At 43.9% G+C, this 17782-nt stretch overlaps 1 protein-coding gene across 1 annotated transcript in view; it reads left to right on the top strand.

Annotated features, from left to right (window-relative positions):
* ece2b (endothelin converting enzyme 2b) overlaps positions 1-17782 on the top strand; it is a gene marked incomplete at its 3' end in the record, with an annotated part of 247781 nt that overhangs the window by 130704 nt on the left and 99295 nt on the right. The window contains exons 3-5 of the mRNA XM_084309069.1: positions 13473-13559; positions 14883-15027; positions 15602-15817. Coding sequence (XP_084165195.1) covers positions 13473-13559; positions 14883-15027; positions 15602-15817 — 448 coding nt within the window. The remainder of the gene's footprint in view (positions 1-13472; positions 13560-14882; positions 15028-15601; positions 15818-17782) is intronic.

The raw sequence follows: 17782 nt of genomic DNA, 5'->3' as shown, positions 1-17782 counted from the left end.
TTGACACATGATGATTATAACAATTATTAGCCTGTAATAATCCCCCCCAGAAAAATCCACTTTGCATTTGATATATTGAAAATATTTAAATGTGTGTTTTTTTTAACAATAATTTGTGATGCCATCACAAACAATGGCATTTAAAGGGTAAACATTTTAAAAGTCCTGCACCAGCATGCAGGGAATTAAGTCATTGTAACAAAAATCTTCCTGGTGGGGGACCCCCAGACCCCCTGCTTAAAAATTTGCCTGACTTGGGCTATATTTCGCACTATATTTCCTGGCCTGAATAATTCCCCCAGTCCGGCCCTGCAAACGGGTGAAAAATGGTAAAATCTGCCATTTTGAAATACAAAATGATGTAAGTTAGTTATCATATCCGAAAATGTTTCCTATATTTTAATTCCCCACAAGAAACACATATTTTAGACACCCCTCATGTTAAGATTTCTTTAAAATTCATGTTTGCACAAAAGTATGGTCCGCCCTAATATGATGACCACTGGTGGCTAGCCAAGATCATCGATGTGGATACTGATCAACAAGATGTAAAAGTGGAATTTCTGCATCCCCATGGTCCAACAGAAAATATTCTGTTTCTGCCCAGTTCAAGACATCATAGTGAAACTAATCAGAAATGCAGAAGGAAACGAAGAGAAGTGCAGGGTGAGAAAGTGGAGATCAGGAAGTTGGGTAGATGAAAACAGGGACGAGAAGAAGGGGTCCTGGTCTCCATTACTGTTTTTGTTGTTGGAAACAGTGCATTTTGTAATAGTTGGAAACAGTGTATGTAAAGTTTGTTGTTATTACAATTGAGTTAACAAAATGTTCAGTATAAGACAAGGAGTTATTAGTTCTTATCATTGTCACTTCCATCTGTTTAAAAAAATGCATGTGTTCATTTATCAGAGATGCATATACAATTTAGTCAACTCTGTCAGTTTCTCGTCAACTCCGTCAGATCTTTGTCAACACCGTCAGATCTTTGTTTTTGTTAATTCTGTGGAAAATACAAATTCCTTCTTCAGTTTATGTTGTTTAAGTAATAAAGGAGCATCAGATCTTCATCCTCTTGTCTTATTTACTTAATGATCTTTTGTTTATCATATCAAAATTAAAAACAAAGTTTGAAAATGCAAATATTCTAAATCTGTGTTTTCAGAATGGTTTGAAATTACACCTGAGGTTTATATATTATATTTGATTGCATACCAGAGTAACTAAACACTATTACAACATACTTCAGAACTTTAGATTCTTGTTGGACTGGAATAATTAGAATTATATACTTTTTTGTGTGTCTGACGGAGTTAACCCAAATCAAGTTTCAAAGGGAAACATGTGAATTTGTTCAAAATGTTTTTCTATGTAGAGCCCGCACCTTTACATGGTTAAATAGCTCAGACCTTTCTCTACATGAATATACAACTCTAATCAATATAGTGTGCATTCTCAAAATATAATATTAAAAAGTGTTTTGTCCCGACTCTCAAGAATCAGTGATATATAATTAGTAAACTGTCGGGGGCATTAAGTGCCCCCCTTAACTGATTTTCGAGGGCATTTTGTCCATTTTCAAGGGCATTATGCCCCAAGCCCCCGTTAATTTCGAACCCTGCTGTACCGTCGCTCGGGCTGGCCGCTTGCTGCGATAGAGAATGAGACATTCTCGCCCTTTATCGTTTTCAAATCTCTTCTTATTGTCCGAATTGTCATTTGGTTTTCGCTCCCCCGCAGCCCTAGCTGGGCCGCAGCGGACGCGAGCAGAAGGGTCTTCTCTGACCCGTCATCAAGGACGGCGTAAGTGTCCATGACTTTATTCTGGTAGCTCAATGTCACACGGACTACCTTTAAGAGCACTCTGGCTCCGCTGCTGCTGGCGGGGTCGATGTACATGACGCTTGCTTTGCTGCTTGATGGTGCGGGTGGAGGCCGCCGTCTGTTACTGTCGTGGAGTATGTCCAGATGGGCTCCATCGCACCGACTGCACTTTTTCTTTAACCCTTAGGGGTCACGCTGGAGCTTTGAACCCGTCGGCGGACAACAAAAGAAATTAGAATCCCTCTTAAATGCTCAAAAAGGACATCTTTTCAGAAATCGATAAAAATAGAAAAATTGCCATTTCTAGTGCTTTGACATGTAAGGTATACGTCCCCCAACTTGCTAAACCTAATACGAATTGTAAATACGTTTAATTCTTGCTAGATGGCATGATTGTTATAATCTCCATTTGCGATAAGAACTACAATCGCGTCACGAAACGCACATACATGGACGCGCGCACACACACAATAGCAGCGTGTGCGCTGTGAATAGGTGTTACACTTACACCCCCGCAGAGGCGTGAGACTGGTATCAGAGCCTACCCCCCCATCCAAATTCTAAACATAATAATGTATGAATTATCTGTTGCAATAATATCCACGGGACTCGACTTTTTGCAGTCGTTTCTCCTCTCCTGCGTGAGGAATCTGAGGACATTCGCGGACATTCTCTCAGATAAAAAAAAAAAGCTTACATACACATACACACACTCTCGCTCTCTCTCAATTCAAATGGGCTTTATTTAACATTAACTACTGTATGGCAGAGTGCGTATGTGTATACGAGGTATGAATGATCACTGGCTGCTGTGTGACGAGTTTGCTCATCCGCGCTGTCGCGCTATATAAATCCAAGTCATTATTATTATTATTATTATTATTATTAAACACGGACCGCTTTAGTTGACAAAATTACATACATTTCGGGTCATTTCATAATAGCAGTGTGGACCAGCTCTGTAACCAGCTCTGTAACAAGTACAACGCATCTCGCTAGTTGACAGCTTACGCATGCACCCGCGCTGTAGTAAACACGGTGCTTTAGTTGACAGCGTTCGATGCGCTTTGTGAAGGAAAGATGACGTCGCCTCTCTCTCTCTCTCTCTCTCTCTCTCTCTCTCTGTCTGTCTGTCTGTCTGTCTGTCTGTCTGTCTGTCTGTCTGTCTGTCTGTCTGTCTGTCTGTCTGTCTGTCTGTATGTCTGTCTGTCTGTCTGTCTGTCTGAGAACCCAGGTTGCTTTCTAACCTATATATATCTCTCTCCCTCTCTCTCTCCCTCTCTCTATCTATATCTCCCTATCTCCCTCTCTCTCCCTCCATCTCTCCTCTGTATCTCCCTCTCTGAGACTACTCCCGGTCTGAGTCATGTAAATCACAAATCATGTAAAACCCAGATTCGGCTCAAACAAGGGACTAAACACGTTTCGCAATTATGCCACAACAATGTGGAACGCCCTACCCAAAGCTGTAAAGGAATGTAAATCACTACCCACCTTCAAAAACACTCTCAAAGAACACCTACGGGAGACTGCAATTCAAAACTGGCCCCTACAAATGTCCTAACCCAGTTATAAAGACCAAGCATGGCTATTCCAATGTACAGCCCCACCCAACCCCACCCCACCTACCCAACCTCCTCCAATGTACAGTTTCCATGTCAAATGTATGTCAGTACTCCAATGTACAGTGTCCCCCCCCCCCTACCCAACCCCCCCACCTCCAATGTACAGCCCCACCCCACCTACCCAACCTCCCCCAATGCACAGTTTCTATGGCAAATTTGTAATGACTGTACCAGAATGTTTGATAGGACATTGATTGAAAACTATCGTCTCAAATTTGACAATTGATGGCTTATTTTGAAGGTATGAATCTGTAATTTTATATTATGTAACAAAAAAAAGGGGGAAATTCTCAGGAGGAGGAGCTATTTAGGTTAGACTATTTGTTGGGGTGTTGCTAATTGGGCAATTCAGTTAATTCTCCTCAGATCATTCATGATGGAACATAACGTGATGAAATCATGATATTGTGATACACAATTATATCTGAATTGGTAATAACAAGCACATAACTCGCATTTCTCAAAATATCTGATATATTGGAGGCTGTCGTGTCACAAGTGTTAATAATCTGGTAGATCCTGATGCCCATTTGGCCCAGTGCAGTTTCTAACAACCCACATGTCTGTTTCCATCAAGGCAGCCTACCTTCTGTAAGAGAATCGGCTGGGTTTTCATGGAAAAGCCATCCATTCTGGCTGCTCAGTCCTGATCCAGCTATAAAGACCACAACATATCTAAAGGCTCACTGTGCATTACACCTCATAGTCCACTGTCCATGTGCCTGACATTTAAGGTGTGTATGTGTGTGTGTTTTGTGTGTGTGTGTGTGTGTGTGTGTGTGTGTGTGTGTGTGTGTGTGTGTGTGTGTGTGTGTGTGTGTGTGTGTGTGTGTGTGTGTGTGTTTTCAAAATATATATCATTTGAATATTCATATAATATGTACACTTAAGTAAACACATTTAGATGGTAAATCAGACTACAGCTTTGCTATTATGGAACGAAATGTAAAATATTGTAATGTAATGTATCAACAAGCTTAACAAAATAACTAATACTGTCTCATTCGCTAAATGCATCATGTAAAAGAGTTCAGTTTTATCAAAAGCCTTCTCACTATCTTTTTTTACCCCAGGAGGTGAAGAAATTCAAGCTATTGCGATGCTATAGCAATATAATAGTGCTAGCAATTGTTTTATCATTATAATACTTTTTAAACCGATGTAATACAGTTCTTAGCATAGCTATTGTGTTATTTTGTTAGATGATAGTTTACTTTCTCAGAAATCTAACATTAGCTACTAGCTAGGCTTAGTCTATTCAAAATCATTAGATGTCTGTGGGGGGCGTATTACCCCAAAACAGGAGAGGCATCTTCCCTCAAAGGTCCTATTCTTACACTTTCATGGATGACAGTATGTCGGTTAGTATGTTGGGAGTTGGATGTGTGTCTGAAATCTTATACACCAGAAGGTCTTACAAGAGGGTACTACCAAAGTCTGTCTAGAGAGAAGATGGTTCACTCTGCTTCATTGTTGATAACAGGGACTAACAAGATGAACAAGATCTGTGCCCTATCTCTTTGAATGGGGAGTACTCCATATTTAGTGATAGAAAAATGCCTTTTCCCCCAAAGTAGACCAGCTTCTATGCATGCGCCACCTTCCTTGTGTGATATTCTATTCCAGTTGTCTTTGGTCTTGTTTTCTCTGGTTATGATCATGTTATTAGTGTGTGTGTGTAAAAAAACTAATAATATAATTATTATAAATGTCGCTCTCTCTCTCTCTCTCTCTCTCTTGAAATCTACAGTTACACATTTAGTATGTATTTAGTGAGGTAAATGAGTACAAGACATGTTTCACAGACACACACACACACATACACACACACACACACATACACAGACAGACAGACACACACACACACATTTACATTTACACATTTACACATTACATTTACATCTAGTCTAGTTTGCTTATTTTTTTTTGATATGGTACAGTACTGTAGATACAGACACAGACACACACACACAGAAACACACACAGGCTAGGCCTCCTGCTGGGTCCATTCACTGGAATAACAAAGGTGTGCTCAGGTGTGAAATGGTGCTAGTGACAATGATCACATTGAATTCTGGGAGTGTAGTTCTCTCATCAGATAGCTGAATGAACTTGGATCTAGTTCAAAGTCCTATACTGAAAAGGTGTTAGGATTTTACCAGAATGTTTGATAGGACATTGATTGAAAACTATCGTCTCAAATTTGACAATTGATGGCTTATTTTGAAGGTATGAATCTGTAATTTTATATTATGTAACAAAAAAAAAGGGGGAAATTCTCAGGAGGAGGAGCTATTTAGGTTAGACTTCTAAGGGTTAAGCGGCATTCGGCTGCCATGTGTGATCGCGCACAGCGAAAACAGCGTCTGTTGGACTTTATCCATTGACTCGCTTCCTCCGCATTCATCTTGGGGAATGAGTCACATTGTGACAGCCAGTGTTCTTTCTCACAGTAGGGGCACACTATCTTCCACTTCTCCTTTCTTGAGGGGGTACTGTGGCTCCTACTGCTTGGCACTGACTCCGATTGGTGCATGACAGTCACCGATCTTCTTCCATCATTTAGTCTCCTGGTTCCTTCTCTGGAGCCAGGGGTGCTCCGTCCGAATGTATCTAGCCGTAAGCTGCTGACTTCTCTCGCCAGGAAGTCGGCTAGATCGAGGAGGTTCGGTTCGGGGCCATTAGGGTCTCGGTGGTCTCTCTGCCGCCTAAAGCGCTCCTGTCGGGCGGGCGGTAGCTTCTCCAAGATCCTCTCTACATTTGAGTTGGCGTATAGTTCATGCCTACCCTTTTCCCTCTGCGCTCCCAGCATCCCTACTAGGGACTGCACTCTGATGGACAGGTCGTCCAGTGCTCGATTGTCTGTTGCTGGGGGTAGGCGGTCGATGTGCCTGATCTCCTGGATCACGTAATCCCATATACGTCCATATCTCTGGTCCAACGCTACCAGCGCTGCGGTGTATGGGGTCGTGGAAGTGGCGTAGGCGAGCGCTATGTTGTGCGCGCGGGGTACCTTTAAATGCTTCAGTAGTATCGCGTATTTATGGCGTTCATCAATGACATCCACCAACATTGTCTCCAGACACATGCGGAGCTCCGTATACTGGGCCCGGTTCTCCTGGGTGAAGTCTGGTACCATAGGTGTGCCAATGTATGACGCGGATTGTTGATACATCGGCGAGCGTTGGGGGAGAGGCCTCCTAGGCGAGTCTCCTCCTGCTCCTTGGCGTGGGCTGGTACCGGCTGTGTACCATGGCCCGCTGGTCCAGGTGCTGTTCCTCGGTGCGGGTCGTGCGTCGTGCTCACCCGTGAATAGCGTCGGGGGTCTGTAGCGCAGCTCCGCGGGGGTATAGCCTGGGCTGTACTGGACCTCCTGGTCCGGTAGAGTACTGTGCTGTCGTCGGGCGTGGTTCTCCTCCTCTTCCTCTTCGTCTTCCGTTAGGTCATCCAGGGCTTGTAGTCTCTGATTTAGCCTCTCCGCAGTGTATGCTGCTCCTTCCCGGTGGCTGGGTCTCGCTTAGACCGGTTGGGGAAGGGGGTCTGCGGGGGGTATAAACCTCGTCTGTTGGTCAAGTTCAGGGTCGCTTACTCGGCTAGGGGATGCCGCCCTGGAGTGATGTCTAGACGAGTTCCTGGAGCCTCTGGTGGAGGGAGGGGGTGTTGTCCTTCTGATCAGCTGTTCTATTAGTTGCGCTTGTGCTCTGTCGCGCTCGGCTTCGCGCTTGGTGAGATCCGATTCTCTCTGGGCACCGGTGGCGGCGCGCTGGGCGTCGGCCCGGTCTCTTGCCATATTCTCTTCCATCTGAATGCGTCTTATTTCCAGGCGTATGTGCTCTTCTTCGCTCCGTTGCTGTATCTGCAATCGATCGCGTTCACCCTGGAGTCTATCGCGTTCAGTAGAGGCTTTCAGGCTGACGAGGAATGCCTGCTGTAGTGTCCTCTCTGCCTCGCTGGGAGAAGACGGTTGTATAGGGGAGCCGTCCCTTGGGGTACTCCGTGCGGAGTCTTGGAGCTCTATCTCCACGATGCTCTCCTCATCTTCTTCCGTGCCGAGTTCTCTCTCGGTAGTGTTGTCTTCCTCCCGGGACTCGTCGGGGACTACTTCTTCGGTATTGGCGGGGTGTAAAGTCATGTCTGGTTCCCCCTGGTCCCCACCGTGAGCTTGGTCAGTTACATTAGAACCCATAGGGGCCTCTATGGTCGGGGTAGCCTGGTCGTTAGGGTTAGACATAATTTTACTTTCTAGTTTTACCGCGTTTACTGTTGGTAGAAGACTAGGTTGTTGACTGACAGCGTAAGCCTCTAGGTACTGAGGGAGCTGTCGTTTGCGCCGCGGGCGTTGTTGGTTAGGAGGATCGTTTCGTGGAGTGTTCATCATAGGCCATTTTAATATTAATAACACTATATTAATATTACACTGATTACCCTCCGGCTCGAAGGACCAATTGTAACTGAGGGGTACAATTCCCTGACTGTATTGTTAGATATGATACTTACTACCACTACCTCTTGTACTTTAGACTCTGGCCACCCAGTACTAGGTATAAATAATTATGATAAACACTCCCACCTGATGAAACGGATCCAACACAAATGTACCAAGTCGAAAGTCTGCGTTTAATAATAATACATAGCAAAAGGTATGTACAACGATCACTTAATTACATTTATGATTTGAAATAGTATGCACTTTTATGGCAAATGAGTATTCGTAGGTAGATCAATATCGAATGTCCAATCTCTGATTGCGCAGGAAGCAAATATACAACCTGGAATATTTAGGGAACAATAGCAATGATACTTGAATGATTATATAGCTGGATACACTAGGGGAAGGTTCCGACTGCTTGTAGGACAGCTGGAGGGGGGGGGGGGTAGAGTCTGGCTGTATCCCGTCTGGCCGAGGGTATCCTGGGAGAGCCCACAGTCGTGCGACCCGGTGCCCAGCGATCCTCGATCCACAGATGAAAGCAGTTGGACTCTCTGTGGCCGGCGTCCTCCGGTCCACGATGGAGAGACGTGAGGCGACCTCGTCGTGTAGAGCGTCTTCTCACCTGTCGTCCTCTCCGGGGGGGGTATTTCCAACACACCGCAGTGTTGGCCTTTATCCATAGAATAATCAAAGTACTCAAAGCATAATCCAAGCCGGGGAAGGCTCGCCGTCGTCGGTAGAATAATCCAATATACAGGTCCACTCGCTCTTTGGCCTGGAGCTCCTCGGGTGCAGCTTCACGTGGGGTCAACCACCCTGGATAAGCGTCCAGCTGATGCCCGAAACGATGGGGGTGCTGATTACTATAGAACTCTTACCGCACGAGGCACTACATATGAATAGACTATTATTAGCTTAATAGAATACGTCCAACTCGACGATATAGTGCCAAATATGACTATTCAAATATTAATATACACGATGTCTCAATGCCGATACTGGGCCGAATTGGCCTTACTGCCCACACGTGGTTCGCGGGGAGGCTTTTGCGTCTGTCACTCTGTTGGAGGGTAAGGAACTGGACTAAAAGAAAGCTCTACTTTAATAGCGCAGTATATATACGCACTATGAACAAATAGTACCATTAGTGGTGCGGTAGACATATTCCTACGCGGAACTAGGACTTGTCCATACATGTTGAGCGGTACGATTGAACCTGGTCTGAGGGGTATGGCGACCTGTCACCAAGGTCTCGTCCAATGGTAGAATGGAGACTATTATGGGATGTTCAGTAGACTAGAAGGGATATTCAATGCATATTGTACAAGGAATATACAAGGGATATCAGGGGATATACAAATACAATTAAATATATATATATAAATAAATATATATATTCGGTTTAATCTGATCCTTCAGAACACTACCCAAGCTACACAAACGACCAAGACAATTCACACAGCACATGTCGTATCTCCAAATGTTGTGAAGTAACATATGTTTTGCCTGGAAAAAAACATCGTTATTAACAAAACATTCGGGAGGGGAAGGAAGGAAGAGTGGGGTAATGTCATGACATTTTCATTCATCTTACCTGCACCAAGGAACGCAGGGCGAAAGGCCGCAACACAGGTCTCCACGTTGACGAAAGGCCTCTCGCTGGCGGCACAAAAAGAAGCTATGGCCGGAGCCTTGTCATGGTGCAGGCCCGACTACATCTTCTGTCAAAGATGATGTCGTAGTCAGAGTGCCAGAACCCCCTGCTATTCTCACGGCTAATGTCAATGGTCGTAGCACAAGCTAACAGCTAACTCTAGGCTAACTGATAGCATCAAGCTAATGTTCCCAGCCGAGCGCAGCCGGCAGCTAACGTCGTAGCTAAACAGCTAACTGGCTAACAGTTAGCTCAACCCGGCTATCGCTAACCATTAGCTAACGCAGAAGCAAGCTATGCGGCTACCACTGAAAAACTGTACAATGTGAGAAAAGCAATACAGGTGCTGACACCAGGCCACACACCGTTAGCTACTAGTACTACAACAGCTAGTCGGCCAGTTTGGCTCCAGAGAGAGAGAGAGAGATATCCACGGCGGGAATAGAATAGAGTTAATAGAATAGGTTAAAAACTCACCAAACGTCCAAGAGGATGGAGACAACCGCGTGGAGTTGACGAAGTTCATCTGCCAAACGACCATCCTCTTCATCTTGGCTGCATGCGCTGTCTCTAGGTTAGCTAACGCTAGTTAGCCTTTAGCTAAGCTAGCTACTAGCCGACATCATCATGGCTATATCCCGACTGCACCATGACAAGGCTCCGGCCATTTGTCCCGCCAGCGAGAGGCCTTTCGTCAACGTTCCTTGGTGACCGACCGACTGATAATGACCGACCTCTTCGTCTTGGCTGGCATAACTAAGCATAACCTCCAAAGCTGCACGCGCGAAATAGTCAAACGCAGCTGACGCACGCCGGCATACACATGATGTAACCACTCCCTTCGTTGAAACCAATAGTATGTCTGCTGCAGAGCCCCAGAGCTCCAATAGTGAGTATGTCTCCTGCAGAGCCGCAGACCCAGGAACAAGTCAGACACATTCTACAAACGTGTCTAATGTGAAATATATAAGCATATAAGCAAAACTAGATTTTAGGTCTGTGATGAAAAAGGGCCTCGCGGGAAGGGGGGCCTCGCAAAAAAATAAATAAAAAAATAATAAATAATTTTTTTTTTTTTTTTTTGCGAGGCCCCCCTTCCCGCGAGGCCCTGTGCGACCACACTGCTCGCACACCCCCTGAGGCGGCCCTGTGTGTAGGTATGTGCATGTGTGCGTGTAGGTGTGTGTGTGTATGTATGTATGTATGTATGTATGTATGTATGTATGTATGTATGTATGTATGTATGTATGTATGTATGTATGTATACGTGTGTGTGTGTGTGTGTGAGGGCAGCAAGGCTAATGCAGTGTGACAGAACCACAGCGATGAGAAACCGCAGGAGGCCAACTCTCATTTCATTCTTCACCTCCTCTCTCTCTTTATCTCTCTCTGTCTCTCTCTCTCTTTATCGCTCTCTGTCTCTTTGTCTTTTCATGCCTCTGCTAATCTCTTCACTCTTCTCCCTCTTTCACTCCTCTCCCTTGTTCTCTCTCCTTCATTTTATTCCTCTCTTCTCCCCCCCCTCTTTCTCTCTCCCCTCTCTTGTTCTCTCTCTCTTTCTAAATCTCTCTCCCACCCTAATTGTATTCTTCGCACTCCCTCTCCGTCTCCCTCCCTTATTCAATCCCTTCTCCTCTCTCTCTGTCCCTCTCTCTCCTATTTCTCTTTCTCGCTCTCCTCTCTCGTTCTCTCTATCTCTCCCCCCCCTCCTCTCTCTCTCCCTCTCTCTCTTCCCCCTGTGGGATTATTGCTGAATCCCTCTCTATGCTCAGTGAGCTCCTGTCTCCTGTGTGTCTCTAACACTGGTTCCAGGAGCTCTCTATTCAGAAAATATCTCTTTTCTTCGTGACCCTGAGCTGTGGTTGCTGGGGTATTGTGAAGCCTGTTAACCAGTTGTTTTCAGATTATTTCTCTGAGAGCCTGTGTTTTGAAAAATAATCTCTACTACTGATGTGGTGAGCTGTTGTAGAGGCTGGTATAATATGTCCCTTTTTTCTTCAGCCTGGTAATGTAGTAACAGTGTTTTATCCAGTGTTGTTTTCCATTGTAGGGACTTGAGGCTATGGTAGTGAAAGATTAGCAGTACATGTTATAATGGTGTGGTTTATAGCGGATGTTCGCTGGCTAGCTACTGACAGGCTACTCTTGGCACTCGTCCTCCTACTAACCCTGAACGCCAACCCTCCGCTCACCAGCTCAAGATAATTTTTTATATTGGTCTGTATAATATTTTTTTTTATTTACAAACAAAAGAGACATAATGGACAGACATACAGACAATAACATGAAACGGCTAAGAGACATAATGGACAGACATACAGACAATAACATGAAACAGTCACCATAAAGAGACATAATGAACAGACAGTTATCATAAAGTGAGTGATGATGTGATAAAGGTCTGGGAGCAGAGACGCAAGAAAGAAAGTGTTATAGTCATAATAAATATAAGAGGTGATACACAAATAAAATGACATCATAATGTAATGGTGTCATTATCAGCACGGGGTATAATATAATAATTAGTTATTATTATTATTATTATTATTATTATTATTATTATTATTATTATTATTATTATTATTATTATTATTATTATTATTATTATTATTATTATTATTATTATTATTATTTGACAGTGTTTTTGAGAGAGTATTTGAATACCCGACCCGTTCGGAAACACCAACTATTGGAAGCCTGTGTAATGGTATTGAGGCAGACCGCTATCATAATCCTTTTATAGTGACTATGAAAGTTTAACACTGCGGTGATATCCGGTCTGCTGCCTGGATAGGATCCAGTTCAGATGGAGAAGTGTAGGCGTTTAATTAAATGCGCACCTAGCAGCTATTATGGTCAAAAACCAAATCAGCTGTTTCTCCAGAATAATTCTGGAGTCCATTTCAGTCTCCCCTACCGTGACCTAACTTTAGGGTATTTTGTATTTTGTATATATTTTTTTTTTATTAACACATAAAGAGTTAAACAGAAGGGGGAAAAAAATACATAATAACCATATTGTGTAGGAGAAGTTTAGAAGCCTAGATGCTTATAGAGAACTTCCCCTGTTTTGTCAAATCAAACATACAAAAATATACATATTATTTAAAAATGTGTAAATACAAACATACACACAGTATACATACATGCATGTATACATACATGCATATATACTGCATACACCTACCCACCTGCCTACAAACCTACAAACCTACACACCCACATAACCAAATGCATACATACTGTACATGATACCTATTTATCTATATACTGCTTTTTGGATATGAGCATTTTTAGGGTCTTTAGGGTCCAACCCTGCAGTTGGAAAGTGCTTGGATTGCATCTCTGTTGCAGCTGTTTCTCTCTGCTTGTGTGCAGCCTGACTCTGATCACTCTGTCTGCAAGCTCACTGCAGAAGAAAACACCAATAGAGACAAGTCACTGTATGCTCACATTTCTACTACAGATGCAAAACTGCATTCCTCATCAGTTTTGATGTCTGCTTGCTGGCTCACTCCCTCTGTAACAGTGTGTCCTCTTGTGTGTCTCCTCTAGATGTCCAGCTATAAACATGCTGAGTTTAACCTGTCCTCTTGTGTGTCTCCTCTAGATGTCCAGCTATAAACATGCTGAGTTTAACCTGTCCTCTTGTGTGTCTCCTCTAGATGTCCAGCTATAAACATGCTGAGTTTAACCTGTCCTCTTGTGTGTCTCCTCTAGATGTCCAGCTATAAACATGCTGAGTTTAACCTGTCCTCTTGTGTGTCTCCTCTAGATGTCCAGCTATAAACATGCTGAGTTTAACCTGTCCTCTTGTGTGTCTCCTCTAGATGTCCAGCTATAAACATGCTGAGTTTAACCTGTCCTCTTGTGTGTCTCCTCTAGATGTCCAGCTATAAACATGCTGAGTTTAACCTGTCCTCTTGTGTGTCTCCTCTAGATGTCCAGCTATAAGCGCACTACGTTTGAGGAGGAGGATGTGTCAGACATCCCTGCTGATGGAATGATGTCCCCAGACAGCGTGGAGGTAATAATAATAACTACAACAAAAACAACAATATTCATAACAATAATTGTTACATTCAATCCTAAAATATGGCTTGTGTAGGCCTTGAATGCAAAGTGGTGGACACAGGACACTGGACAAGAGTTATCAAAAATAACTATTTATTCGCACAGCAACTAATTTAGAGAACAAAAAGATGGGGAGCTGGGTGCTCCAGACTCCCTAGTTCAGGATATAATTATAAAGTAAAGCACAAAGGCAAAAAGGACAACAAGCCAAAAATAGACAAGTCAAACAGTGAGCAGGTGAGACTCTGGAGAGCTGAGATCTCTTGTGAAGTGGGAGACTTGACAACTGCTCCCTGCACTCTGCACAGCATTTGTAGGGCGTGGTGCCTCATCACCACACCTGTGGCAAATTAGAAAAGCGGCCATTTTAACTATAATCAAAATGACAACAGAAAGAAAACAGTGTGTCAATCAAACCACCAATTAGTGACAACACACTACTACCACAATGTGAATATGCACCACAGACAGTAAGTATCCCTCCACCGCTTCAACAATAATAATACCGTTGAACCGTTTAAGATCTGGGGTTGGTCGCTTTAAAGCATCATTAAATAAGTGGGGCCTGGCAGACAGCGCTGCATGTGAGTGTGGAGACCCTGAGCAGACTGTTGACCACATCCTGACCATCTGCCCCCTATACAAACCACCCTCGGAAGCCAGCCTCTTTGATGTGGGACCAGAGTTAAGGGCATGGCTACAAGATACGGAGTTGGACCTCTGACGTTACACAAAAGAAGAAGCAGAAGCATTGACGCAGAAGCGTCTTTGAGCATTTGGAAATCTGATGTATTATTATTATTATTATTATTATTATTATTATTATTATTATTATTATTATTATTATTATTATTGACAGTTTCTGGTGGGCTTTGACTGACAGTGTAACATAAGGGAGGATCACTAAGGAGAACAGGCCAATACTTCAAAATCTTTCTTTTTGAGGAAACAAAACAACCTAATTCTAATCAGTCAAGCATACTGACTGACAGATGGTTTCACTGGAATTGTGTTGCTATGGGAACAGCTTGGACCCATGTTAATTTACTCTCAGTTATTGATATTAGCAAACACTGCAACAGGAAGTAAACCTGGGTCCATTTAGAATGTTCATGTTGTCAAGTTGAAACAGTCTCTACAGTTAACAGTGGATTTCTCTCTCTGTGTGTACAGGTGGGGTTCAGTCAACCAATAGTTAACCTCTCTCTCTCTCTCTCTCTCTCTCTCTCTCTCTCTCTCTCTCTCTCTCTCTCTCTCTCTCTCTCTGTGTGAGCAGGTGGGGTTCAGGAAGGGAGGTGTGCAGCTCATCGGGCCCCTGGGGAGGAGGACGCAGCTGGAGGTGGTGCTCTCTGGCCTCCTCCTGGCCTCCCTCCTCGCCCTGTTCGGCTGTGCCCTCACCCTGGGGGTCAGATACAACACAGGTATGCACACACACACGCACACACACACACACACACACACACACACACACACTGACAGACAGACAGACAGACAGACAGACAGACAGACAGACAGACAGACAGACAGACAGACAGACAGACAGACAGACAGACAGACAGACAGACAGACAGACAGACAGACAGACAGACACAGACAGATACAGACTAACACACTGAATCATAGTGCACACAAACACACACACAAAGACTGAGCCATGGTGTACACATACAGACAGACAGACAGACAGACAGACAGACAGACAGACAGACAGACAGACAGACAGACAGACAGACTGAAGGTCGCTTACCGCGTTATTATGAATCCCACCGGTTTTCTGGGCAAGACTCTCATACATCAACAGCATTAGGCAGATGGCACAATAATTCAGTGTAGAGCAGGCAGAGGAAGCCAGCGGTAGATTGCTGCCCAGAAGACCAGTGGGATTCACAATAACGCTCCGTCTCCATATGGTGCATATCTCGATTGTTCAGTTCTACTGGGATGTGATTTTAATCACAGTCGTCACACAACATGATTTCCCATGGTGCTTTGCAGACCCGGGGCGGAGCCTGTGTCTGACGGAGGCGTGCGTGACGGTGGCCAGTAAGATCGTGGAGGCCATGGACCACAGCACCGACCCGTGCCAGGACTTCTACCAGTTCGCCTGCGGGGGCTGGGTCCGCAAGAACCCCCTTCCAGACGGCCGGTCCCGCTGGTCCACCTTCAACAGCATCTGGGACCAGAACCAGGCTGTTCTGAAACACCTGCTCGGTGAGTGGAGAGTAACATGCACTAACACACACACACACACACACACACACACACACACACACACACACACACACACACACACACACACACACACACACACACACACACACACACACACACACACACACACACACACACAGACCCCCCCCCAGAACCAGGCTGCACTGTAGTATCTGCTGGGGGTCCTACTAATCACCACAAAGTACCAGAAAATACCCCAAAGTACCCCAAAATATACCCCAAAGTACCATAAAATACCTCAACGTACCATAAAATACCCTGAAGTACCCCAAAATACCCCAAAGTACCCCAAGATATACCACAAAGTATAACGAAATACCCCAAAGAACCTCAAAGTTCCCCAAAGTATACTGCCCTGTCAAGGCAGACCGCAGTAACTTCAAAAAAGTGAAACTGAGAAAAATGGCTTTGAAGTGTTTTGACTTGCCATCCAAAATGTGTTATAGGTAGATAGATGATAGTACCCAGATTTAACATGTATTAATGAAGTAATCTTTAGGCATACAAAAATATTTTAATTAACCCCCAAAAAGCAGATACTGCACTCTGCTGCACAGTTCCCTTAAATAATTATACAGGTAATGTACAGGCAAAGTGCAGTAACTTCAAATACAATGTTGTTTTCCCTCCAGCTTTCATAACTTAACCTAGCCATTTTATTTGGATCATCATCATTCCAATATATTCAGGTGTTAAATTTCATTTTCAAAATGGCTAGGTTAAGTTATGAAAGCTGGAGGGAAAACAACATTGTATTTGAAGTTACTGCACTTTGCCTGTACATTACCTGTATAATTATTTAAGGGAACTGTGCAGCAGAGTGCAGTATCTGCTTTTTGGGGGTTAATTAAAATAATTATGTCATATTTTTGTATGCCTAAAGATTACTTCATTAATACATGTTAAATCTGGGTACTATCATCTATCTACCTATAACACATTTTGGATGGCAAGTCAAAACACTTTAAAGCCATTTTTCACTGTTTGGAAGTCTGCCTGGTTTTTGAGTGTGATTTTGTAGTTACTGCAGTTTTTAAAACCCCATATCTCCAAAACTGAGCGACATTAACATCTGAAACTTGGTCACAAGATAAAACATTTATTGACAAGTTCAATTTCACTCATAACTCAATTCTGACTTTTTTTGAGTTACTGCGGTCTGCCTTGACAGGGCAGTATACCTCAATGTACCACAAAATACTAGCTCAGAGGTAGAGCAGGTCAACTATTGGGAATGAGAAATAGACTGCACATATATAGCGCTTTCTTACCTGCACAAAGAGCTTTATAATTGCCTCTCCTTCACCAATTCACACATGCACTGAGCAATGGCAGCCAGATGCCATGCAAGGTGCTAGCCTGCTCATTGGGAGCAATTTGGGGTTTCAGTGTCTTGCCCAAGGACACTTCGGCATGTGAACAGAAGGAGCTGGGATTCAAACCACTGACCAAACCATTGGCCATATGATCATTAGTTGACCTGCTCTACCTCTGAGCCAGTATTTTGTGGTACATTGAGGTATTGGTATACTTTGGGGAACTTTGAGGTTCTTTTGGGTATTTTGGGGTACTTTGGGGTACTTTGGGGTGTTTTGGGGTACTTTGGGGTACTTTAGGGTATTTTGGGGTACTTTGGGGTATTTTGGGGTACTGCAGGGTATTTTGGGGTACTGCAGGGTATTTTGGAGTACTTTGGGTTACTTTGGGGTATTTTGGGGTACTTTGGGGTATTTTGGGGTACTGCAGGGTATTTTGGGGTACTGCAGGGGTACTGCAGGGGTACTGCAGGGTATTTTGGGGTACTGCGGGGTATTTTGGGGTACTGCGGGGTATTTTGGAGTACTTTGGGGTACTTTGGAGTACTTTGGGGTATTTTGGGGTACTTTGGGGTATTTTGGGGTATACTTTGGGGTATTTTGGGGTACTTTGGGGGGTATTTTGGGG

This window comes from Notolepis coatsorum (assembly GCF_963971535.1).
Source record: "Notolepis coatsorum genome assembly, chromosome: 1".
NCBI classification, from domain to species: Eukaryota; Metazoa; Chordata; class Actinopteri; order Aulopiformes; family Paralepididae; genus Notolepis; species Notolepis coatsorum.
This window is presented reverse-complemented; position numbering and strand designations above follow the sequence as displayed.